Source organism: Trichosurus vulpecula, chromosome 2, assembly GCF_011100635.1.
Source record: "Trichosurus vulpecula isolate mTriVul1 chromosome 2, mTriVul1.pri, whole genome shotgun sequence".
Taxonomy (NCBI): domain Eukaryota; kingdom Metazoa; phylum Chordata; class Mammalia; order Diprotodontia; family Phalangeridae; genus Trichosurus; species Trichosurus vulpecula.
Genome location: NC_050574.1, coordinates 54,650,924 through 54,677,059, shown reverse-complemented (window position 1 = coordinate 54,677,059; position 26,136 = coordinate 54,650,924). Strand labels below are relative to the sequence as shown.

The 26,136-nt window shown below is 46.9% G+C and overlaps 1 protein-coding gene across 2 annotated transcripts in view; it reads left to right on the top strand.

Annotated features, from left to right (window-relative positions):
- ECE1 (endothelin converting enzyme 1) overlaps positions 1–26,136 on the top strand; it is a 187,313-nt gene that overhangs the window by 77,557 nt on the left and 83,620 nt on the right. The window contains exons 1-2 of one of the 2 annotated variants that reach the window (XM_036742975.1): positions 12,922–13,042; positions 13,200–13,286. In XM_036742975.1, coding sequence (XP_036598870.1) covers positions 12,974–13,042; positions 13,200–13,286 — 156 coding nt within the window. In that variant the 5' untranslated portion in view covers positions 12,922–12,973. Of the gene's footprint in view, positions 1–12,921; positions 13,043–13,199; positions 13,287–26,136 lie in introns of those variants that run through there. The other variant, XM_036742976.1, reaches the window with a different exon arrangement.

Here is a 26,136-nt window from a genome sequence, read left to right as displayed (position 1 = left end):
CTCAAATAGAAACAGATCCCAAAATATCTTCCCCCAGTTTATGAGAAAACAAAAGCAATCAGTCAAGTGCTTAAAAAAGAAATGAGAATACTGTTGCATTTTTCTTCAGCTATATCTCTCTGTTCTACAATCTACCAGTTTGTCATGGAAAGAACATTCGATTTAAGTCAGAAGGCCCACCACCTATGTGGGTAGAGTGAGGATCAAATAAAATAATATAAGTAAACAGCTTTGTTGGGTGGCTAGGTGGTGCAGTGGATGGAGTGCTGAGCCTGGAGCCAGGAAGACTCATCCTCCTGGGTTCAAATCTGGCCTCAGACACTTACTAGCTGGGCAAGTCACTTCACCCTGTTTGCCTCAGTTTCCTCCTCTGTAAAATGAGCTGGAGAAGGAAATGGCAAACCACTCCAGTAGCTTTGCCAAGAAAACCCCAAGTGGGGTCACAAAGAGAACAAACAACAAAAAAGTGCTTTGTAGACCTTGAAGTGCTACATAAATACTAGCTATTCTTATTATTATTGGTGTCTTGACTCTGCTAATTTTGTGACTTTAGGCAAGTAGTTTCCCTCTTCTGAGCCTCAGTTTCCTCATCTGCAAAATGAAAGGTTAGATCCGTGAGCCCCTTTCTTGTCTCTGATCCCCACAGGTCTACAAAGTCAGCTAGAGAGGGGCACTGTGAATCCTGGCACAGAGGTGTTAGCTGGCTAGCTACCTTCACTAAGGATGGCACCAGAGAGAGGCAAGAGGAGGAAGAATGGGCAGGAGAAAGCAGGCAGATCTCCCCTCCCCACTGAGTCTCCCGTAAGTGGTGTTTTGAGTGCAGTACGTGCCTTCACACGGTTTGTGTTTCTCATGGTTTGCGTCTATAAAGAGCTGTTTTTGGTGAAGTCACGGGAATGATCTCACCAGCATATTTGATGTGCAGATGGCATTCCTCCAGCCCCACGTTGCTTGCCCCTGGCCATCTGGTTAAGTTTACCACCTGGGTAGCCTGCCACATTTAGCTTGCTTACTCATTTTTAGTCAAGGACACTTGATAGAGAGATGGTCTTTAGAGTCAGAAAGATCTACGTTCAAATTTCATTTCTGACACACTCTGGCTGTATGACCTTGGTCAAGTGATTTAACTTCTCCATGCTCTAGGCTACTCTCTAAGACTCTTAAGATGCAGAGATTCTTTGGAAGAGGGAGTCTAGTACCGAGGAAATCAGGCCCAGTTCCTATCTCTGTCCATTTGTAACAACTCCCCACTGGTCTCTCCAAGGTCAGTCTGCCCCTTTTGATCTGCAGTATGGCAAGAGAAAGCCACCAAGATATGGCTGCTAGGTTCCTATAAAGAGTCCTCCAGACTCTTTGGATCCAGTGGGAACTATTAACTTAGAGGAGCCTCAGGGCCTCTACCTCTATTGCCTTGGGCCAGTCATTTAACATCTCAGCCCCCTCCCAAGTTTCCAGCCTTCTTTCATATTAAATCCCCCCTCATCCCTGCTCCATGTACTGTGCAGTCCATCAACACTGACCTCCTTGCCCTTCCTCCAATAAGACACTCCACCATTTTCTTGTCTGTCCCCCATACCTGGAATGTTCTGCCTCCCGACTTCCCTGGGTCATGTAGCTAGCAAGTGTGTGGGGGCAGATTTGAACTCAGGAAGATGAGTTTTCCGGACTCCAGACCTGGCACTCTTATCCACTGCGTCACCTAGCTGCCCACCACATTGCATCGTGGCTACTTCCCCCAGGGGCTATTGGGGATGCCAGTGAGACAATTGCTGTTGCCTTGGTCCTCTGAAAGGGACTGGTATGGGATATTAGTCATTAGGGCAGGTGAAGACATGTGAGTGCAAAAGAGCATAATGCGAGACTAAGGCCAAACTCCCTGAAGGCAAGCATAGGAAGAGTAATCAAAGTGGGCTAATCTGGGAAGGCTTCCAGGAGGCAGCGAGTTTGGAGATAGATCTCTGAGTCTCTGAGTTGTCAGCTGCCACAGAGGCTGTCCAGTCCAACTGGTAGTTAAACAGGAATATCCTCCACAACAGTCCTGACCAGTGGGCATCCTGGAAGACCTCCAGTGACAGAGAATTCACTACTTATCAAGTCAGTCACTTCTCCTGGAAGATGTCCAGTGACAGAGAATTCACTACTTACCAAGTCAGTCCCTTCCACTGTTGGACAGCTCCACAAAGTAGGAAGATAGGGGACAAAGGAGCCATTTGTTCAGGTATTCTTTTTTTTTTTTGAGGGGGGAAGGCAGGGCAATTGGAGTTAAGTGACTTGCCCAAGGTCACACAGCTAGTAAGTGTGTCAAGTGTCTGAGGCTGGATTTGAACTCAGGTCCTCTTGACTCCAGGGCCAGTGCTCTACTCACTGCACCACCTAGCTGCCCCTTGTTCAGGTATTCTAGAAGCATCTGATGAGGGAGGGAGAAACAAGTGCTTTATTTAGCCGAACCGCTCTCTGCAATTTCCCCACAAGACATTGTTATAATTCTTGGAGCCTGGAAAATTCAACCCCATGTGGGGCACCATTAATCCTGAATTTGATACGGGAGCTGCCTCTATTAAGGATGACTAGAAGAATAACTAATATTTCTATAATATCTCCCACTCTGTTCAGTCCAACAAATTTCCCTCAAAGTGTTTTGGACCGAGATCATAGGACTGAAGATGGGATCTTAGCTCTGCTACTCGAAATCCCAAGCCCTTTCCACCACTCCATATGTGTCCTTGTTCCTTGCCCTGCCTACCTCAAAAGATTCTTGTAAAGATCAAAACAAGAATGTACATCATACCAGCCCTACCTCCCACCCCTGAATTATAATTTTGGTAGAGATCTGGACTTGAGTTTGCATCCCCATGGAGACCCCCTCCATCCATAGAGGTCATTTGGAAACTCCTTTGTAACTTATGGTCTTAGAATGCTACCCAAGGCACAGAGAGGTTTAGTGACTAGCCCACGGTCACACAGCCAGTTCCTAGCAGAGGCTAGCTAGACTTCTAACTAGTTAGCCACACTGCCTTTCATTATTATTTGTATTTCCTTATCTGTTTATATGAGATACCTGTCCTCCAAGTAGAATGTAAGCTTCTTAAGGGACTTTTGTTACCTTTATATCTCCAACACCTGGTGCAATGCCTAGCGTACGAATTCAGGGGTGGGGAACCTGGGGCCTAGAGGACATATGTGACTTGCCCAAGGTCACAAAACTATCAAACATCCGAGTAGGAACTCCTATCAATCAGGCCACAATAATTTATTAAGCTCTGGTGATGTGTGGCATTGTTTGGTCCTGGGGACGCAAAGACAAGAACTCCTCTTGCCTTTGAGGAGGTTACAGTCTAGCCAGGGGAGAAAACATATACATAAACACACAGAGTATATGTACGATATAGATACAAAGTAGATACAAGATAGGGCAGCTAGGTAGCACAGTGGATAGAGTGCCAGGCCTGGAGTCAGGAAGACTCATCTTCATGAGTTCAAATCTGGCCTCAAACGTTGTGTGGCAAGTCACTTAACCCTGTTTGCCTCAGTTTCCTCTTCTATAAAATGAGCCAGAGAAGGAAATGGCAAATCTTTCCCAAGAAGACCCCAAATGGGGTCACAAAGAATCAGGCATGACTGAAGAACAACCAAACAACAAGAATAAAGATACAGTATAATTTTTAGTGGAAGGTACTTACAACTGAGAAATAAAGAAAGGCGTTATGTAGAGACCAAAGTAAGGGAGAACATTCCAAGTATACAGGACAACCAGTGCAAAGATATTATATGAGGAGTCATTTATGGCAAACAAGGTCGGTTTGGCTAGACCATAATGTGCATAGAGAAAAGTTCAATAATTCTGGAAAAGTAGGTTGGGGCCAGGCTGCAAAGGGCTTTAAATACCAAATAGAGGAATTTATGTTTGATCCTAGAGGTTACTAGGGAGCCACTGGGGCTTCTTGAGCGGAGGAGTAACATGGGTCAGGCAGCACTTTAGGAAAATTCCTTTGGTATTTGGACATGTTGAATTGGGGAGAGATGAGGCAGGGAGACCATCTCGGAGGCTGTTGCGATTTTGATCGTCCAGGCAAGAGTTGGTGAGGGCCTAAACTAGGGTGGTGGCTATTTGGGTGCTGAGAATGGAGCAGATGGAAGAGATGTCCTGGAGATAGAAACAAGACTTGACAAGCGATTGGATGTATGGGGACTGAATGACTACATTGGGTTTGCTAAAACCTAGATGGCTGGTGGGATGGTGGTACCCTTTACAGTGATCAGGAAATTCAGGAGCAGGGGCTATTTAAGGGGAAAGATACTGTGTTCTTTTTTGGATGTATTAAGTTTGAGGTGCTCCTTAAACATCTAGTCAGAGATGTATAAAAGGTAGTCAGTGATGTGGGGCTGGAGCTCAGGAGAGGATGGCTTGATGTGTAGATCTGAGATTTATTTGCATAGAGATGATCATTTAAACTCATGGGAGGTGTTGGGGGGGGGAGAGAAAGAGACAGAGAAAGACAGAGAGAGAGAGAGAGACAGGGAGAGAGGGATAGACAGGGAGAGAGAGAGAGAGAGAAAACAGAGGGCTCAGAGCAAGGCCTTGGGGACAACCACAGTTAAGGGGCATGATTCAAATGCTGAGGTTACAAAGGCAGACAAGGAGTGGTCAGATGGTCTTCCTTGTCTGAGTCCCACCCTCTTTCCACAAGGTCTCAAAAGAGTAAGGATGATGGTATGTGTACATAAGTGTTCCCAAGACTAGGGTAGGCCCAAGCTAGTCCTGGCAGGGTGGGGGTGGGAGTGGGGGTGGGGGTTGGGGTGCATATAAACTGTCTCTGTTCAGGGGCAGGTGAGAACTGAGGTGGGTAAGATTGGTTGGGAGAGCAGAGGGCCAGCAAGTGAGTCAGCATAGAAGGCCTCGGTGAGAGGTGGAGACCTACCCAAACATGCTGAGTCCAGAACTCCCAGCTCCCTTTCCTTCTGGTTGCCTCTGGGCAGTTGAGTCAGAGGGAGGCTGAGTAGATAAACTTTCTCCAACTGCCTGCCTGGGTGGGTTGGTTCTGAGCAAAGCAGTAGGCTTCAGGGCCTGCAGACTCCTATGTCAAACCTAAGATTTCTGGCCAAGGTAACCAGCCTCATTACAGGGGAAAACTATTCACAGAATTGCCCAGCATCAGTCATTCAACAAGTATTTATTAATTACATGTGACCCTGAGCCTCTGGCTGCTTATTCAAGTCTCTTGTGTTGGTTTGTTTTTGTTTTCCATTAATGACCACCCTCTCTCCTGGGCAGCGAGCATTGCCAAGTTTGGTTTCTGTTTTTGAAACACAAATCACTTATTCTCTGGGGTCATCACTTTCCTCTTCTGTGAAAGGAGGCCCCTTTGAGCTCGAAACATCCAGACCCATGAGACTGCAGTTTAGGGCAGTAAAATGATGACAATTTGCTGCCCCCACCCCCATCCTCTCGGATTCAGGGATCTCACCCCCCGCCCCATGCCAGAGGGACAGAAATGGATTACATTCCTTACCCCAGAAGGGAACAGTGCCTTAAAAATATTCAGCAGGTGCTTTGACAGTTAAACAAAATCAGGGGACAGGGAAGGAACATACTCAGAAATGAGTGGGATATGAAAACAGAAGGCAGCAATGAGACAAAGGCCATTCTTTTAAAAAGAAAAGAAACTTTAGTCCAAGGGCCTTTCTTTTGATGTCCTAGATCCATCCCTTTGGCAGTCTGGTGAGGCCTAAGGACTCCCTTCTGAGAATTTTGTTTTAAAATTCATAAAATACATAGGATTACAAAGGAAAACAATTATTTTGAAATAGTTTGGGTTGGGGTTTATTTTTTTAAGTTCATGGATCCCAGATTAAGAACCTCTTTTTTAATCGTATCACCAATTCTTGGAGTCAGAAAGGGCCTTAGCAGCCAGCCCCTCCACCATCCACTGGAACAGGAATCCCTCTCTCAGCCTCTGCTTGAAGACCTCCAGTGAAGAGAGAACCTGCTCCCTTCGCTGATGGCACATTCCACTTTAGGATGGCGCCAGTGGTTACGGAGGTTTTTCCTGACATTAAGCCTAAATGGGCCTCTCTGTAACTGCCTCCCTTTATGCCTAGTTCTCTCTGCCTATTGGGGCAAGGCTAATCCTTCTTTCCTATGACAACCCTTCAGATACCTGAAGACACCTGTCACAGCCTCCCTGAGTCTTCTCTGCTCTAGCTGAACATCCCCACTTCCTTCAAGCGGTTCTCATAGGGTCTGATCTCAAAGGCCTTCACCTTCCTAGTAGACTTCTAGATGCCGACCAGCTTATGATGGTCCCTCCTAAACCGTGCCCTCTAGAACCATATGTCATACTCCAGGCAAGCTCTAGCCAGGACAGAAGACAGTGACAGTCTTCACCTCCCTAGTCCTGGACCTGATACATTTATCTCTCTGTTTTATTAATGTTTTCTTCATTAATTTCTCTGTTTAATTCATTACTCCATTTCTACTTCCTAATAATCTTTTGGACCGATAGAACCCTCCTTCATACCAAAGAAAACAGCTAACCAAAACAGACTAACACAGTGACTGAGTCTTGGCAGCAGAGCCAATGCTCTGAGTTTGTAGTTCACCGTCTTTACAGGAAGGAGGGAATCCTGTGTTTCATCACTAGTTCTGTGGAACCAAGACTGGTCATCAATCAGGTCTATTCTGAGTTCTGATCTCTCTAGGGACTGTTTTCACCCACATTATGGTGGCAATTCACTATACCTCTCAATGGAGCCTAAGATCACAATGCCTTATAGTACTGCTGACCCATATTGAGCTTGGGGCCACTAAGACCCTCTGATTTGCCCCTGTATGGAGTCAACCTTTACTGTTTTTAACACCCCGGAAGATTTTTAAAATATCCACCCCCTTCTCCAATAAGTTCCCTTAGGGATAACCACGAGGGTATTTTGAGATTGGGAGAGGCTAGAACTGAGGGTACAAAACAGCTAGTTTCTTCAGTGACATTTGGGGGCCATTAGAAGCACGCCCTGTTATTATGAATAACAGCCCTTTCAAATATTCAAAAGCTCTCTTCACCCTTGGCTTTTGATGTTGGCGATTCCTTTCAGCACCCTTGGTTTCAACACTAGACGTTTCCACGGATGAGCACAGCATTCTGCACACATGGTCTGGATTTAATCAGTTTTCTGGGTAACCAAGAGCCAAAATAGTCTGGAGGAGGAGGGAGCTATTTCTGCTGTGATTTTCCTTGGTCTCTTTTGAGGCTTTTTTTTTTCTTTTGAGCACCTAACTCAAATTCAAGGCAGATTTCTCCCTTAGGCATCGGGCCCACTTCACTTCAGAAACAAAGGGAGGAGGGGAAGGGAAGAGAAGAGGGCATAATGTTCTGTCCCAAGGCAGCAGGAGCACTGAACTTGGTCCTGGCTTTGACACTTCTTAGCCATGTGACCTTGGGCAAGTCATTCATCCATCCATTCATTCCTGCATCAAATGTTTATCTACTGCTTTCTGTGTGCTAAAGGTGGGGATGGGGGTGGGGAAGGGACACAAAGTTTAGATAATACCCAGGCCCTGTGGCCTTGGAGCTTCCAGCCTGGTAGAGGGATAGGACACAGACAGTTCACTGAGATACTTGCTAAGACCCATCTGAGAGGTGAAAAACCAAATAGTAAGTGACGACTGAGATAGAATAGTATGCCAGCCTTGAAGGAGGGCTTCTTGGAGGAAGTGACATTGGAGTAGGGATTTAAAGGATGGGTAGGAATTCATGATACAAAGGCACCAAGGCCATGGGGCACATGGGGGGACAGAGCAGGCACTTGGGTTTTGCTTGTGCAAAGTCCTAGAAGGAAAATTAGAAAGGTAGAGAAGGACCAGACTGTAGAGATTCCTTAAAGAATTTGTCACTCCCCTGCTCAAGGAGCGGCTGTGGCTCCCTGTCACCTGCAGGATCAAGTCAAATTCAAGAGCCAACCAGCACTTACTATGGGCTAAACACTGTGCTATGTCCTGGGGACATACTCTCAGAAAATAAACACAGGCAAGTAAGATATATACACGATAAATTGGAGTTAATCTCTAAGGGAAGACACTAGCATTAAGGGGGTCTGGCTGGGAAAAGCTTCTTACGGAAGGTGGGATTTGGGCCAACACTTGAAGGAAGCCAGGAGGCCAAGGTCAAATTTCAGCAATTCTATTTGGCATTAAAAGTCTTCCTTCTGAGAATACCTTTCATTTATACTGTGCAGGCGTCTAGATATATCTAGCTATAGGTATTTTATACAGACATAGTTATTTTTACATCCTCTCCCCCATCAGAGTATGAGCTCCCTGAGGGCAGGGACTGTCTTTTGCTTTGTAGCTCTAACCCTTAGCACAGTGCCTGGTAAACAGTAGGTGCTTAATAAGTGTTCTTTGCCCAACTGAAATTAACCTGGGAGGAAAGTTTTTGAGTAGAGAAGAAATGTGACCAGGTCTAGGCATAAGGTAGAAAATTGAGAGAGGTAGGATTTGAAACCGGGTGCTCTGCACCTGAACCTGGTATTCTTTCCATTGCAATACACAGACACCTCTAAGCATGCCAGCTGCTAAGCCGAGAAGCTCTGGAGTATAGTAGAGAGCCCCAGAGGAGGAGGCAGGTGGCTAGGGTGGCCCATGGGCTTCCACTGCTCCTTATTCTCCGGTCTTGGGCAAACCACTTCAATGGCTGTATCCATAAGAGAAGGGATTAGATTTGAATTTTCTTTTTCTAATATTTCTAATGTCCCTTCTGGCACTAACATCATGGGTTGGGGTTTTTTTTTTAAATTATAAACCATCAGCAAGAACAAATAATCAAATAAATATGCAAAATATGAAATAAAATAATAATAAACCCACATGCTGCCCTGCACATTTTTTTAAATTGGGTCTGAGAGTTTTGGGTTTGTTTTTTTTTAATCATGCCCTGTGCATTTTTAATGAGGTAGAAATAGACAAATTAGCAAACCTGGACATGGCAGAGATGTGCCTCCTCTCTGGCCCTGTTCGAGCCCACCCAATGTCTTTAGCCACTCATGTTTTGTGAGACCAGCTCAGACTTCTTGGGATTTAGAATTGACTGGGACCTCAGAAAAGACCTTTGGGACCCAACTACTCATTTTGCAGGTGAGGAAACTGAGGCCCAGAAAAGAGAATTGACTTGCCTACAGTGACAGGCAGTGAGTTACAGAGTAAAGGCCTAACGATAGGCATGGGGCTTCAAGACCAGGCCTTGGTCACGAGTCTCTGGGTTATGTGAAGGCCTTTATTGTGAGGGTGAGAGAGAATGATGCCCGGGAAGCAAAACTGACTGGGAAGCACAGAAGTTCTTTTTTTAAAAAAATGTTTATTGATAAATATCTTTTATTTATTTATTTTTTATTTCCAAATATATCCTTCCCCTTTCCCCTATCTCTAGTGGATTAGCTAGCATTTATGTATCACTTTACAGTTGGCAAAGCCCTCTACAAATATCATTTCATTTGATCCTGGGAGGTAGGTAGTTATTAATCCCATTTTAGAAATGAGGAAATTGAGGCAAACCGAGGTTAAGTGACTTGTCCAGGGTCACACTGCTAGTGTCTGAGGCAGAATTTGAATTCAGGTCTTCCTGACCCCAGGCCCTGTGGTCCCCTGAGTCATCTAGCTGCCCCTGTAACAAAGATTTTTTTTTTAGAAGAAGAAAGAAAATCCCCCAAGTCGGATAGCATGTACACTATACCACACACCCCTCCGCCCCCAGCCCCAACCTCTTCAGAGAAGGGGGGAAGGGACATTTATTTTCTCAGTACTTCTCCAGGCCCGTTTCTCTAGACTCACAGAATTTTTTCTTGGAAACATTCTTATTAATATCTTTGTTTCTATATCACTTTCATTTCTTAATATATCCTTTCCCTACCCAGAGGCCATTCCTTATTACCAAAGAATAAAAAAGTAAGAGGAAAGCAGTTCAGCAAAATGGACAGATATATTAGCCCAGTCTGACCTTGTATATACCATTACACACCCATAGTCCCCCACTTCTGTAAAGAAGGGATAAAGGGAGAGTCTTTGGGGGCCAAACTTGGCACCATAATTATAGAGCAAAAGCACAAGATTTCAAAGCCGGAAGGGACTTCAGAGAACTTGGAAGCCCAGAGGAAGATGCTGGAAAGATTTTTGTCTAGAAGGATATTTTGCCCTTGTTACTGTCCCCTTCAAGGTCTAGCTCACATTCCCTTTCCTCTCTACCATGGCTGGATGTGGGATCTCTTAGGTATGGCCACGCCTTCCCCTGATGCAGATTGCAGCTTCTCTGAGCCTTCTTATTCTTTCCATCAGTCCTCGAAAGATGACCAACAGGCTCTTCCCCACCCCTTCTGTTCTCTTAAAACACAGCATGACTCCCCTCTGCGGACACTGGGGTTCAGCCAAACTGCTCTTCTTGCGGTGTCTCATACACAGGACTTCAGCTCCCACCTCCATGCCTTTGTCTTGGCTGTTCTAAATGCCAGGAATGCACTCCCTACACACACACACACACACACACACACACACACACACACACACACACGATACAAGGTGATTTGGGGAGGAGGAAGAGGATGGGAATATAGACACACATACAGAGTACACATTATCATCCACAGTTGGATTGTAAGCTCCTTAAGGGCAGGAGCTGGTTTTGCTTTTGTCTCCTGTCTCTGTACCCTTGCACTAAGTGTCCCAACATAGTTGTTTATTCTCCCTCCTTACCTCTGCCTCTCAGTTTTCCTGGCTTCCTTCGAGGCTCAGCTCAAACCCTACATTCTATAGAAGGCATTTCTTATCACCAGCACCCCCAACTGTCCTCCTTTTCCAGATTCTTCCATCTGCTTTGGTGGTATCTTTTATGTACCTCAGCATTTCCATGTTGTCTCCCCCAAATGGAGTTCCTTGAGGGCAAGGACTGTTTGGCATTCTCTTTTCTCTCTTTCCTCTGTCTGTCTCCATCTGTCTTTCTCTGTCTCTCTCCCCCTCCCTCTCTCTCTCTCCCCCCTCCCCTCCCCCTTTCTCTCCCCTCTCTGTCTCTGTCTCTCTCCCTCTTCTCTCCTCTCCTCTCCTCTCCTCTCCTCTCCTCTCCCTCCTCTCTCTCTCTCTCTCTCTGTGCCTCTCCCCACCTCACACCACCTCTTCACTTCCCCCAGGGATTTCCACTTTGGTGGTTTCTGTTTCCCGGTGACTCCAGCTGGAGCCCTAGCCCTGGTTTCAGTTCACTTGAACCTCTGCAGCTGGACAGGCCCCGTGTGTTCTAGACCTGGTAGGGCTACAAGGCTAGACAGGTTGTGTTCTCTACCTCCGGAGGGAGCTTTCATACTCCTGGAAGGACCTGACATCTCCACAGGTGAGTGTGAACAAGGCGGGAGGGAGGGATAGGGGCAGAGGAAAGTTATCACTGGGAGAATCACAGGAGGCTTCACCACCGTGGTATCTGAGCTCAGTGGGGAAGGGCATAGATGAGGGGAGGCGGGAGATGCTGACCGAGTGTGGGGGTGGGGAGGGCGAGTCCCGTTTGACCTGAAACAGAGTTCTTGAAAGGGAATATAGAGAAATAGTGCTGCAAAGAGGTAGGCTGGAGCCAGATTATGGAGGCTCACAGGATAATAGATTTAGAGCTGGAAGGGACCTTTGAGAGGCTTTTTGGAAAACTAGGGGTCCAAGAAAATGAAGAATCTTCAATTCCAGGTTGCTTGTATTTTCCTTAGAAGCATTAGGGTACTATTGAAAATGTGGGGGTTTGGGGAGGGGGGTGGAAAGCAAGTGATCAGTAAGTTCCTTGAAGGCAGTGATTGTTTGACTTTGGTCTTTGAATCCCACAGTGCTTACCTAGCACACAGTAGGCACTTAAATGCTTCTTGATTGATGCTGTGGTCAGAGTTGTGCTTTAGGAAGATGCTTTGGGCTGTCATGTGGAAGATGGATTGGAAAGAGGAGAGAAAAGTGTGGGTGCCATTGGGATGGCACTGTGATGGCTCTCCTACCTCCATTGGGAAGCAGAGGGGAGGAAGAGAAGGGAGAAAGAGAGAGAGAAAGACAGGGGAGAAAGAATGAGGGAAAGAAAGGAGGAAAGGAAGGGAGAAAGAGAGGTGGCAGTGAGAGGGGGGAAGAAACAGAAGAAAAGAGGAAGAGAGGGAAAGGAAGGAAGGAAGAGAAGGGAAAAGGGGAGGATGAGGAGGAAGGGAGGGAGAAGGGGAAAGAAAGGAGGAAGAGGGGGAAAGGAAGAGAGGGTAGAAATGGAGGAAGAAAGTGCTGTAAAGAAGAGAGGGGAAGAGGAAGGAAGAGACAGAAGAAAGGAGGAAGAGGGGGAAAGGAAGGGAGGAAGAGAGGGAAGAAAGGGAGGGGAAAAGTGATGAAAAGAAGAGAGGGGGAAAGAGAGAGGGAGAGAAGGGGAAAGAGGAAGGGACAGATAAGAAAGGAGGAAGAGAGGGGAGAAAGAGGGAGAAAGTGATGGAAAAAGAGAGGGAAAGAGAAGAGGAAAGAGGGAGAGACAGAGAAGAAAGGAGAAAGGGAGGGAGGCACCTACTTCTTGAGTTTTCTGGGACAGTTCGCTAATCCAGGAACCCACCCCCGGGCTCCTCTGCGCCGGAGAGAGAGAAAGCTGTAGATTCTGGGCACCTGGGAGAAAGGTAGCCCCAAAGGTTGGCTCAGGCTTACCTACTGCCGACCTGCCCGGTCCTGTCCGGTCCCGGGGGCCAGCCACGCTGGGGCCCTGTCCAGGCCTCTGGATGGGCAAAGACAAGGGAGCGGAGGGGGCAGAGCCAGGCGTGCCAGGCCGGCCTCGCTGGGCTTTCTCCGGGCTGGGGCGGGATCTCAGCGGGGGGTGGGGGTGGGCAGCGCGGCACCGCCCCCTTCCTGCCCCTGCCCCACCCCCACCCCGGGCCCTCTCTGGCTGTCCTGCCCTGCCCTGCCCTTCCCGGCCGCAGCAGGGCGGGCGACCTGAGCCCGGGCAGCGACATGCGGAGCCCCTGCCCCGTTGCCAGCCCGCTGGCCGCTGCGCTCGCTGCTGCGCTCTCTGTGCTGGGGGTGAGTGAGCCCCGCGCCGCCGCCGGGACACTCAGGAGCCAGCCAGGGGCTGGGGCTGGGCCGGGCCACGCGAGTTTGGGCTTTGGGCCCCTACCCCCACCTTTTCCGAGAAGCCATGGAAGTGCTCAGGGATTCGCTTCTTCATTTGTTGTTTCAGATGTCGTCCTACAAGCGGGCCACGCTGGATGAGGAAGACCTGGTGGACTCCCTCGGGGAAGGCGAGGTGTACCCCAATGGCATTCAGGTAGGCAGCAGCAACAGTCCCTTTGCCCCCTCCCCTCTCCCCTACCCCAAGGACTGATCAGCGGATCATAGGAGCATAAGTTTAGAGCTGGAAGAACCTTGGAGGCCAGCCCTCTCATTTGACAGTTGGGGAAACTGAGGCCCAGAGAAGTTGTGACTTGTCCAGTGTCTCACAGGAGTACGAAGCCACCTAGACATAAAAACACAGACCATGAGGATTAAACGCTGCACCCCATTCCCCCATCCGAGGCACAGATCAACCTACCCAGAGCTGACTACTGAACCACCCCACCCCTCCCCTTATGCAGACTCCCTCATTCCCAGGAGTAGCCAATGAGGGGAAAGAGCCTAAACACTTCCTCCACCACTACCCATAAATACACCAGAGTTTATTTTACTTCAGTTTCCTCCATCTCTTCTCCCTATTCCATATGCCCTGAAGAAGACCCTAGGGACCAGACTAGTGTAGCCAGTGACCTCCTGCCCTCTCTCCTAGGATGGGCCCCAGCCTCTCTGCTTATTTCCTTTTGCCTTTGAACTCCCCCACCTCTCCCCTGTCTGTTTTAGAAATGTCTCAGGGACTAGACTGTGTCCTGGGTGAGTGGGATGGGGCCAGCTACCTCCCTCTCTCTCTCTTCCTTATCTCAGAGGATTCAGGGATCTGGGATGAGTTGACACAGAAACCTCCTCACCCTATCTCCTGAGGGTCCTCTGCCATTGTGGGTCTCCCTTATCCCACCCCCTCCTTATTTTACATACTTCCCACTTAGCCGTATTCTGTCTGCTCCACTAGTGGGCGCAGAACCAGCCTTGGTGTTTAGGGTGGAATAGAGCGAGGGGCCACCCCAAATACCTAGCACAGTACCTGGCACACAGGACATGCTTAATAAATACTTGTTGTTTTTTAGAGACCTGTGCCATGATCTCTCTCTCTTCCCCTTTTATATCTTCCCATCCCCCACTACTACTTCCTTTGCTTACTACTAGTCCATCCTTTCCGGAGAGGTTCGGGGACCAGCCTTTGTGTCTAGGGTAAGGTGGGCCCACTGACCTCCGCACTTCTTTTTCTGAGGCTTTGTGCCATGCCTGGTCTCTCCCTGCTTTCTGTGCTCCCCACTTATGCCCTCTTTCCCCAAGGATTCAGGGACCAGCCTTGGTGTCTTGAGAGACAGAGGCCACCGCTTCCTGGAGCCACCCTTCCCCCCATCAGTCAGATCACTGCCAACCTGGATCCCTCCAAAAATGAAGCTGTGTGCCAACTAGTACAGCCTGCAGGAAGTTTCTGTCCCTTGGCTCTTAGGGCAGAATTCTTCCTCAGGGCAAAAATGTCCCTTAGAAATAGAATAATTTTTCTTCTTGCTGTTTCTGACCAGCTACATCTGGAGCTGGCTTTTGACAAAACATCTCTGACATCCCACAGGACTGACTTTGGGGGGACAGTTTTGTCTCAAGATGTTGTAAAATCATAGACTGTTAGAGCTAGAGCAAGCCCTAGGGATTGACCCTCTCATTTTAAACAGAAGGACAGTGCGGCCCAATGAGGGGGCATAACCTGATGACAATGCCCTAGCAAACAAGCAGCAGGACTCAGAGCCCAGGCCTCCTGACTTCCTGTCAAGGGTCCTTCAACCTAGTCATCACAGTGGAGAAGGCCCAGCCACTTCCCCTCATTCATTCCATCCTGAAAAACTGGTCCCTGGGGCCTGTATTTCCTGCATCCAATGGGGAAAGCCCTTTCTGTATAAAGCCTGTGGGAAGCAGAGCAAGGGACTTGGACCCTGGTGAGCCGATCTTTCTTTGACATTCATTAAGTTCTTGCTGTAAGTGTTGGGGATACCCTGATGGAGACGAGATACAAAAACGACTCCTGACCTCTAGGAACCTGTGGGCAGGTCATTTAACGTCTCCGAGCCTCATTTTTCTCATCTGTAAAGTGGAGCACACTTTACACTGAATGTGAGATCTGGAAGGGACCTTTGAGTTCAGCTGGTCCAGCCCCTTCCTTTTACAGATGAGGTAGTATGGGGAAACGGCTTCCCAAGGCAAAACAGGTGGGAGCGGGGAGGGCAGGGCATGAAGGCCTTTGGACAACGAACAGAGGAGGTAATAGGGAGCTCCTGGAGTTTTTTGAGGGGAGCTAGTGACATGATCACCAGCTCACGTTTATATTGTGCTTTAAGGTTTGCAAAACATATGTGAGTCTCCCGACAACCCTGTGATGTAGGCGATATAGGGAGCTGTTATGCTGATGGGAAGACCAAGGCTCAGAAAATCTAAGTGACTAGGCTATGGACCCACAGCCCTTCCTGTCTACAGACTGTACCAGTGCCAGACCTTGTAGCTGAGAGATGAATTTTGTTCCTACTTTTTTGGTCCAGGTGCTTTGATGGAATTGTCCTTGACCTGGGCTGTCCCAGCCTTCCTCAGCCCTGACCCTACTGATCCCAGAATCCAAGATTTAGAGCTGAAAGAAATCTCAGGGATCTTCTAGGCCAATCTTCCCATTTTACAGAGTAGGAAGCTAAAGTCTGAAAGCTAAAATGACTTGTCAGGATCCAGAGCCAGGGTGAGTTGAAGTAGGGAAGAATCAATATTTGAGATGTGTCCTGACCTTTGAGGGGGACACTATGTATCCTTAGGTCCTCTCTTTGAGCTTCAGTTTCTATATCTATAAAATGAGGGTAAGGATACTTGAATTACTACTCTCCAGGACAGTTGTGAGGAAATTATTTTGTAAACTAAAATATGAGCTGGGCCTCAGATGTCACTCCTGGCCCTTTAATTTTGAAATATTTTAATTAATCTCTTATTTACTTACATTACCTTTATTTCCAAAAAAAAAATCCTTGTTCTCTTTCCTAGTCAATCAATCCTTTGTGTGGATATAATAACGAATGAAAAGAAAAGAGGGAAAAAACAGTCCAGCAAAATTAATGCACACATCCACTGAGCTGGCTGATGTATTCAAGGTATCATACCCATAGGCCCCTGCTCTGCAGTGAGAGGATGGGGGTTCATTTTCCCCAGCTCTTTTTCAGGCCAAAGTGTGGTCATTATATTTTTGTAGTATTCTGGTTTTATTGTTGCTGCCCTTTCCATTTACATTATAGTCATTATGCGTATTGTTTCTCCGACCTCCTCATTCTGAAGGTGAGGCCCAGAGAGGGAGATACTCACAATGGGATAAAGTGTTAGAAGTCAGGCTTTAACCGAGCTCTCCTGACTCCGAGTCAAGGGTCCTTTCCACCACCCTACACAGATCCCTAAAGGCCTGTAGGAAATGTCGGATATTCTGAACAGCTCACCATACTGGTAAAGTGGGAAGCGAAGTTGCCTTCTAGAATTAAGGAACTCAAAGAGAATGAATGTGTTGTAGTGGGACAGGTGTTGAATTTGGAGTCAGAGGGCCTAGGTTGTAATCCTGGCTTTGGATTTTGTGCCTTCATGACCTTGGACAAGTCACCAAACTTGTTTGGACCTCAGCTCCATCCTCTGGAAATCGTGCTCTCCCTCTGACCAATCCACAAGCAATCTACCAATAAGCTTAAATTAAGTGCCTACCATGTGCTGGCACTATGCTAGGCTTGAGGATGTAAAGACCCAAAGTGTGAGTAGTCCCTGCCCTCATGGAGTTTCCATTCTTCTGGGAGAATTGATACGATCCTACGGAAGGACTATGATATAGACCCTTATAGGCTGCTAAAGATGGTAGGAAAGTTTTTTCCACCCACTCCCCCATTGCTTTGAACCTAACCTCCCCAGAGACGCACCCCCAACACCAGAAATAATGAGCCAAGCAAGGAGTCTCTCTCTCCGTCGGGACAGTTAGTTGACTAAGGAGATCTAGTCTCAAAGTCTAGCTTTCTGGCAGAGGACCCGATGTATAATCAGGGTTCCAAACTGGAGCCCTCCAGGTGGAAGCTTGCTTACATAACTTTAAAAGTTTGGGTAGAAAAGCATCCCACTTGATACTCCTTCCACAAATGGAAGTGGGGAAACACTGATTGTTGTGGACTCATTTCAGTTGTGTCCAGCTCTCCGTGACCCCATTTGGGGTTTGCTTGGCAAAGATATTGGAGTGGTTTATCATTTCCTTCTCCAGCTCATTTTACAAATGAGGAAACTGAGCCAAACAGGGTGAAGCAACTTGGCCAGGGTCATGCAGCTAGTAAATGTCTGAGGCCGGATTTGAACTCAGGTCTTCCTGACTCCAGGCCTATGCACTATGGTGCCTCCTAACTGCCCGAAGTTATAGTAGACCCATATTACTTGAGATCCACTAGGTCTGTCTGTCAATTGCCAGGCATATCTATGTCACAGCCCAGAGGAGCAGAGGCATGCTGGCGTGATGTAATGAAAAATGGAACTGCATCCAGAAGCCTGAGGTTCAGACTCCGTCTCTGCTAGCCACTAAGACGATGTGACCCAAATCAAGTCACAGAGGTTCCGTTACCTCCTCTATAAAAGAGAAGGAGCAGTGTGGCATGGTGGAGAGAAGCCCAGCCCAGAAGACAGGAATCCTGGATTCAAATTCTGCTCCTGATGCCGTCCCTGGCCAAGACATTTAACCTCTCAGTGTACCAGAAACCTCTCTAAAATTATAAATTACCAAGGGGTTGCCCATCTGTATTGGTGGAGGGAATTTTCACACTAGGATTTTTCAGTACCAGTGTAATCACTGGTCCAGACTCAAAGGAAAATATTTTGATCACCTACCTCATGGGATTGTTGTGAAGGTCAACAAGTGAGGTGATAATGTGCTTACTAAGCCCCAAGGCTGATAGAAATCTAAGGTTTTCTTGTTGTCCTGTAAGCCAGGGAAGAACAGCAGTGATCTCCATTTAAGTAATAACTCAGTTTTCTAGGGCACTTCAAGGTTTACAGGGCACTTTCCTCGTGCCAACTTTGTAAGATGCATAGCCCAATATTGTGGCTTGGCACAGGCTTCTCATCTGTAAAATGGACACATCGTGAACAAATTGGACTGGTCAGCACAGTCAATAAAGACATGAGTTCAAATCCAGCCTCAGACCCTTACTAGCTTTGTCACCCTGGGCGAATCACTTAACTTCTAACAGCCTCAGTTTTTCCTTCCATGAAATGGGGATAATAATAGCCCCTGCCTCCCGTGGTTGTTGAGATATTCGTAAAGCGCTTTGCAGACCTAGAATGCTATGTAAATGCTAGTTATTATTATTAATTATCATCCCACCTCTTAGAAGGAACATGAGAAGTCATCTGATCAAAGCCACACCTGAACAATTCCTTCTACAACTGCCCTTGGCTAGAAGACCTTTCTTTGAAGGAAGCAGGGCAAGGATGGGAGAATGGGAGGGGAGATCAGACCCCATTCACAGTTTCTGGGCCTTCCTTCCACCTACAGTACATTTCTTTTTTTGACTAGACCTATGTTTTATCAGCGTAGTGAAATCCTGGTGAGGAACTTCCTCTCCCAAAGCAGGTCAGTACTTTCTCTTTCTCTTTCTCTTCCTATAGCTTATTGGCCCAGATGATTGCCCAGAGCACTGAGAAATTAAGTGATTTGCCCAGGGACCCCCAGCCAGCGTGGGTCTATGGCTAGACTAGAACCCAGATCTTTTTGACTCCAAGACTAGTTCTCCCCACCACAGAGATAGCTAGGTGTTGCAGCGGATAACGCATTGGAGCCAGGAACTGAATTTGGCTCAGCTGCTTACTAGACAAGTGACCCTAGACAAGTCACTTAACCTCTCTTCTCCTCAGTTTCCTCATCTGCAAAATGGAGATACTAGCAGCGCTCACCTCTCCTTGCTGTTGTGAGGGTCAAACCTGAAAGCAGTCTATAAATGCCAGCTTATTATTTTTACTCCGGGCTGCCTCATGATCCGTTTTATCTTGGGAAAACAAGTCTAGAGGGTGGAAGCTACGTAACGTTCAGTGTCAGGGTTGGAACTCCAGCCTGGGTCTCTTGGGCATCCCATCTAATGCTTTTCCAGCATCAGTTGTTATTTCAAAGGCTCTTTGGGACACCTCTCGTTTTATCTAAGGTTTATTAAAAAACAGAGAATGGGGAAAAAAACTGCTAGGAGAATTTACTTAATACGCAAAGCAGGCCATTTGTCACGAGTGCCCTCAGAGCGCTGCTTCATGTTTATGTGATCTCTGCCTTCTGCTAACATAGAAGAGATTAGAATTGGTTCGCTTTACCCCAGAGGGAAGAACTGGGTGGAAGTTGGAGGGAGGGAAGAGTTTGGGTCCATATAAGGAAATACCTCCTAATAGCAGGACCTGTCCAAATGCCAGTGTCCAAATGGATAGACTGCTTGGGAAGGTAGTGAGCTCCCTGCGCTGGTGATCTTCAAAAGGCAACAGGAAATACTTCTTAATGATAAAAGTTGTCCTAACATGGAGTAGAATGGACTGCTTCTGCAGGTAGTGAGCTCCCCACACTGGTGGTCTTCAAAGGTTAGCAGTTGAACATGGGGAAGCAGGGAGAATGAGGAAGGAAAGGGTTTTCCTCTTCAGCTACATCTCAGCCTAGGCTTTCAAGATCTCCTCCAATTGGAGAGTCTCTGATTGAGCTCTTTAACCAAGTTTTCCAAAGACCTCTTCCTCCTGTAAGGTGTAGGGAGTTGCGTTATGATCCCATTTCTAAGATGACAAAGCTAGGTCTCAGAGAACCGAAGCATCTCATTCTCAGCCCTATGACTTACAAGTGGGAGAGCCGGGACTCTGAACCCCAGACTACCAACTCCAAGCGTCAAGGCCCTTTCCCTAATTTAAAGAAGGAAGGGAGCTCAGTTTCATCGGGGCCAACTCCCCCATACTGTATACCACTTTCTTTCCTATATAACAGGTTATTGTCATAAATCCTTTATTTTTCATGGGCAGAGAAAGGAGGGATGAGGAGAGATTTGTGATCCCATCCTATCATAGGTTTTAGCCTGTGTCTCAGTTAAGTCTTTGGGAGTTGAATGAGGAAATGAGGAACAGAGAAATTAAGTGATTTGGTTAGCGTCACACAGCTACCTTTAAGAGTCAAAGGCAGGATCTGAACCTTGGTCTTCTTGACTCGGGACCCAGCACTCTCTTAACTGTGTCATGCTGTCTCTATCTACCACAAGTTCTCTTTCTAAAACATTTTACAGCCATTTTTTTTTACATCACCTCCATTTTCAAATGGATCCCTCTCCTGTCCTCCTCCCAGAGAGCCATCCCTTATAGCAAATAAAGATGGCACAGTGAGAAGAGCACCAGCCCTGGAGTCAGGAGGACCTGAGTTCAAATCCAGCCTCAGACACTTGACCCACTTACTAGCTGTGTAGCCTTGGGCAAGTCACTTAACCCCAATTGCCCTGGCTTCCCCTCCAAAAAAAATAAATAAAAAAGAGAGGAAAAAAAGAAAAAAAAATGAATTCAGCAAAAACTAGCCACCTTATCAACCAAGTCTGACATTATCAGCAACCATAGTCCCCCACCTTGGCAAAGAAGGGAGGGAGGTATATTATTATCATGATGGGTTTTTTTTTTTCTGTGACTCATTTTGGAGTCTAAAATCAAGGTTTGAATATTGACTCTGCCACTTTCTAGTTGCATTTTCTTGGACTAGTCACCCTACCCCCTCTTAGCCTCAACTTTCCTCATATGTAAAATGGGGGATTCATGCTTGTGCAGTTCATCTCACAGTTGTTGTGGGGAGAGTCCATGGTAAACCCGAAAGTGTTACAGAATTATAAGTTCCTACTATTGACTATAAGTGGGTGTGTGCATCATGGAAACTTGGGGGGGGGTACTTCCTCACACTTTGAGGGTGGAGACACTTTGAGGTAAGTGGTCAGGAGCTGCTTCCTCTAAAAGTTAGTCTATGGCAGGGAGCCAGGCTTATCTGCCCACCTCCATTTGCGGCTGCCTGATGGTGTGAATGTATTCTTTATTACCCTCTGTTCCAATGAGAAAACCAAGACCCAGAGAGATAGGAACCTTCCCAGGGTCATGTAAATAGTTAATAGCAGAACTTAGATTCAAACTCAGGATACTAGTTCCAGAACATATTTTTCTCTCTGCCAATCTTTGGATGCAGTGTCCAAAAAGAATCCTTTCTTATTCCTTCGCTAATGGTCAGAGATGAATGCAGAGGTGTGTTCTAAGGCCACTCCCAGCTCTGCCATTCTGTGTTCTAAGGCCCCTCCCAGCTCTGACTCTCTGTGTTCTCAGGACCCTGTCAGCTCTGACATCCTGTGTTCTAAGGCCCCTCCCAGCTCTGACATTCTGTGTTCTGAGGGCCCTCCCAGCTCTGACATTCTGTGTTCTGAGGGTCCTCCCAGCTCTGACATTCTGTGCTCTGAGGGCCCTCCCTGCTCTGACATTCTATGCTCTAAGGGCCCTCCCAGCTCTGACATTCTGTATTCTAAGAGCCCTCCCAGCTCTGATATCCTGTGTTCTAAGGCCCTCCCAGCTCTGACATTCAGTGTTCTAAGGCCCTCCCAGCTCTGACATTGTGTTCTCTCTGTCATTCTGTGTTCTAAGTCCCCTCCAAGCTCTGAAATTTTCTATTCGGAGCCCCCTCCCCACTCTAACTTTCCGTATTCCAACATCCCTTCCTGCACAAGTATTTTGTGCTCTAAAGCCCCTTCCATCTAAGAACTTGTCCAGCCAGATCCTATCTACCTTCTAAGGACAGAGCATGTCACTATGGGGAGCATGGGCACATTTCTTGACTAGGTTGTATCTAGCTGGTTGATTCCCTAACATGATTTTTAAATGTCTATTTCAATCTCCCTTCCCTCGACTATCCTTTTGCAGTATCCGAGAAAAATCAATATTCCATCTGGCTCCATACCCTTTATAGCATACACACATATTATCTCTGTGTGTGTGTGTGTGTGTGTATATATATGTAACTTTATGTAAATATACATATATATAATATATAATACATAACCATATATATGTGTGTCTATATACACAAATGCATACCCACATACATAACTATATATATATATATATATATGTATACTCTGTGTGTGTATATGTGTGTATACACACACATATACACACACACACACACACACACACACACACACACACACATATATATATATAACACTTTACGATTAGAAAGTACTTTCTTAGACTGTAGGTTCTATGAGGGAGCTTGTACCTCCCCTAGTGACTAGTCCAGCGCTCTGCGATCTGTGGGTGCTAAATAAGTGTCAGTAAGTTAACAAGCACTTATTAATCACTTATTATGTGTCAGTCACTGTACTCAGCACTGGGGATACAAAGGAAAGCCGAAAACATGGTCCCTGCCCTCAAGGAGGTCACATTCTAGTGGGACAATCAGCATGACAAAGGTCCCAGAAGCTATGTACAGAATTGATGGCAAGTAATCTCGGGGGACAAGGAGTTATCAGCTGGGGAGCCTGGGAATGGCTTCCTACAGAATATGGAACTTGAACTGAATCTTGAAAAAAGATTTCCTTCTTGGGTGTCTCAGGGAACCGAAGAGCCAGGATGATGAGGCAGAGGAGTCCAGGCAGGGGAAAAAGCCAGTGCAAAGGCTTGGAGATGAGAAATGGACTACATGTGAGACCCTCCAAGTAGGCCAGTGGGGCTGGATATTAGAGTTTGCAGAGAGGCCTAAGGCATAATTAAAAGGGGATTGGAAAGGTGGGAAGGCACTAGATTATGAGGAACGTTCAGTGTTAAAACTGAAGACTCTATAGTTGATCCCAGAGGTCACTGGAGCTCATTGAGCAGGGAGGTGACGAGGCCAGACCTATGCTTGAGAAAAAAACCACCTTGGCCGCAGAGTGGAAGATGGATTGAGTGGTGGTTTTTCTTTAAAAAATTAATTAACTAGAATAGGAACTAGATAGGAATTAGAATCCCCCCTTTACAGATGAAGAAACTGATTCACGGAAAAGTACAATGACTTAGCAGGAGAGATTAGTTCAGAGCCAAGCCATCTGATTCCAAATCCAGGTCTCTTGCCAGGCTGTTGACCTCAGTATGATAGAGTACTCTGCTCCTGAGTCTGACCCCAGCATTCACATCGGAGCTGTTTGATGCCCAGGCAGGTTCCTTCTCTTCCCTGGAGCTCGGTCTCCTCATCTCCAAGGATGATCATTCTTGATTTCTCTGCCTCCTGGATCGTAGTGAGGAAAGTGCTGAGCTGTGCATGCTCCAGAAAGGAGAGGGAGCCCCTGCCTTGGTTACCCCCTTGGGGTATCTTACCAGTTCCTCAGCTCCATCCACATGTCTCTGCCTGCAGAACATGTTTGCGCTCCAAGGCCAGCTTAGTCAGGCAGCCACTTCTGTAACTCAATATTTATCCTCTCATTAGTACATTGTTCCAGTGGTCTCTGAAAACCCTGGGAAACCAAAGGTTTGGGGACAGGTTCCCACCCAGGGCCAGGCTGGAAAGGAGACTTGCCCTAAGGGAGAGTCAAGGGCAGTTCTCATTCACTGTCTCTGCCCCCTGGTATGGAGCACTAGCTCACCCTTCCCCAAAGTAGATCTGGGCAACCTGCCACTGATCTCCCCACTAGATTCCTGAACAGCCACAGAGCACATGTTCTGTGATCAAGGCTCCCTTGTTTCTAAAACCTTCTCACAAGGCTGGACTCAGAGTCCTTGGGGGCTAGAAGTGACCTTGCAATATTGAACAGCGGAGTTGGAAGGGGCCTTAGGACACAGAATATCAGAGCGGGAAGGAGTGTCAGAATTAGAAGGGACCTTAGAACACAGAATATCAGAACTGGGACGGACCTTAGAACATAGACCATTAGGGCTGGAAGGGACCTTAGAACACAGACTGTTAGAGCTGAGAGGGATCTTAGAAAACAGACTGTTAGGGCTGAGCCTTTGAGCACAGTGTGTCAAACCTGGAAGGAACCTTAGACCATAGACTATTAGGGCTGGAAGGGACCTCAGAACACAGAATATCAGAACTGGGAGAGACCTTGGAACAGAATATCAGAGCTAAGAGGAAGCTTAGAACATAGAATGTAACAGCTTGGTGAGACCTTAGAACATAGACTATCAGGACTGGAAGGGACCTCAGAACAGAGAATGTAGGAACTGGGAGAGACCTTAGAATAGAATATCAGAGCTGGGAGGATCCTTAGAACGTGGAATGTCAGATCTGGAAGTGACCTTAGAACATAGACTGTTGAGGCTGGGAGGAACCTTAGAACACAGACTATTAGGGCTGGAGAATATCAGAACTGGGAGAAACCTTGGAATGGAATATCAGAGCTGGGAGGAACCTTAGAACATAGAATGTAAGAGCTTGGCAACACCTTAGAACATAGACTGTTAGAGGTAGGAGGGACCTTAGAACATAGACCTTAGAACATAGATGGGGCTAGGAGGGATCACCTTAGAATCAGCCTATCAGAGACTTTTGAACATAGGATGTCAGACCTAGAAGGGACCTTAGAAGGAACAAAAGCAGAGCTGAGGAACCCCAGAGACCATCTACTCCAACCCCCTCGATTTACGAAGGGGTGAACAGGGTGGAAGACCAGTCAATCAACAAGTGTTTCTTCAGCACCTCCTGTGTGCCAGGCACTCCACCAGGCACTGGGGGAAACCAATACAAAGAATGAAACAACCCTTACTCACAAGGAGATTACATTCTAATGGATGTCAAGCGATCTGCCCCAGATCACACATCGAGCCATTGGAAGAGCCAAGATGGAGCCTCTGGACTCCCAGGCCAGACAGCTTGCCATAATTCCATTGTTTGCTGTTGTATGTCCCCCACCCCTCACAAAGACTTGTGCACTTGAAGTCGGTCCCTACTAAGGCAGTGGGGACTTGGAGGCGGTGGGGGGGCCCCGGTTTTTCCCTTGGTGTGACCAAGCACGGCCAGCTTCAGCAGCCTCCTTTCTCCATCCCCAGGGGAAGAGCACACATCTCCCTCTTAGCCCCATGTTCACTTACCGTAGGGGACCAGCCCAGGAGCCAGCTGTCTCTTAGCTGCATGTGCCAGGAGATGGAGGGATGTTGCAGAGGTTAAAAATTCTATTTTCAAATCCCCTCAGCAACTCTTTTTCCTGGAACTCAGAATTTTTAATTGAATTCTGACTTTTCCTAATTTAATTTCACTGGGTGTGCCATCTGTTCAGGTTTAAATTTATCTCAGCTCAGCTTAGGCAGAGAAGCTTAGCTCCCAGGTAATTCGCCCCTCGTGGTAGCACCGTGTAATTGACCCTGATCGCTCAAGGTTGGAGAAAATTGAGATCGCCTTGCTCTCAGAAAGCACTTAATAAGGATATCTTTTAATTTAAAATAACAACAACTAAATGTTGAATTTTAATTGAATTTATGTAGCACCTGAAAGTGTACACCATGCTTTCTTCTCAACAAACCCTGAGAGGATGTAATTGCAAGTTTTATTTTCCTCATTTTACAGATAAAGAGACTGATGTTCAGAGAGGCAAAAAAAGTTCAAGGTCATGTGGTGTCGGAGGTGGGATTAGAATACAGTCCTCCAAGGACAGAATTAGATCCGCTGTACCACACAACACTGGTAGCAATGCACTGGCTCCTTCACAAAATCTTGGAGGGCAGAGGGGAGGTTGGGCGCTGATAACTGGTGGCCTCCATACCTGCAGGGAGGTGACTGACAGCGAGGCTAAGAAGTGGGCGTGGTTGGAGGGAAGAATGAAGACTGCTTACCTTTCCATGTCGCTTGATGATTTATAAAGTGTCACCTTCCCCTGTGAGGTGCTAAGAGAGCTATCATTGTAGACCCATTTTACAGATGCAGAAACTGAGGCCCAGAGAAGGGAGGTGGTCTTACAAGGCATTTAGCCTATGTGCTAGATCTAGTACTTTTTCCACTATGCTTCTGAGGCAGTAGT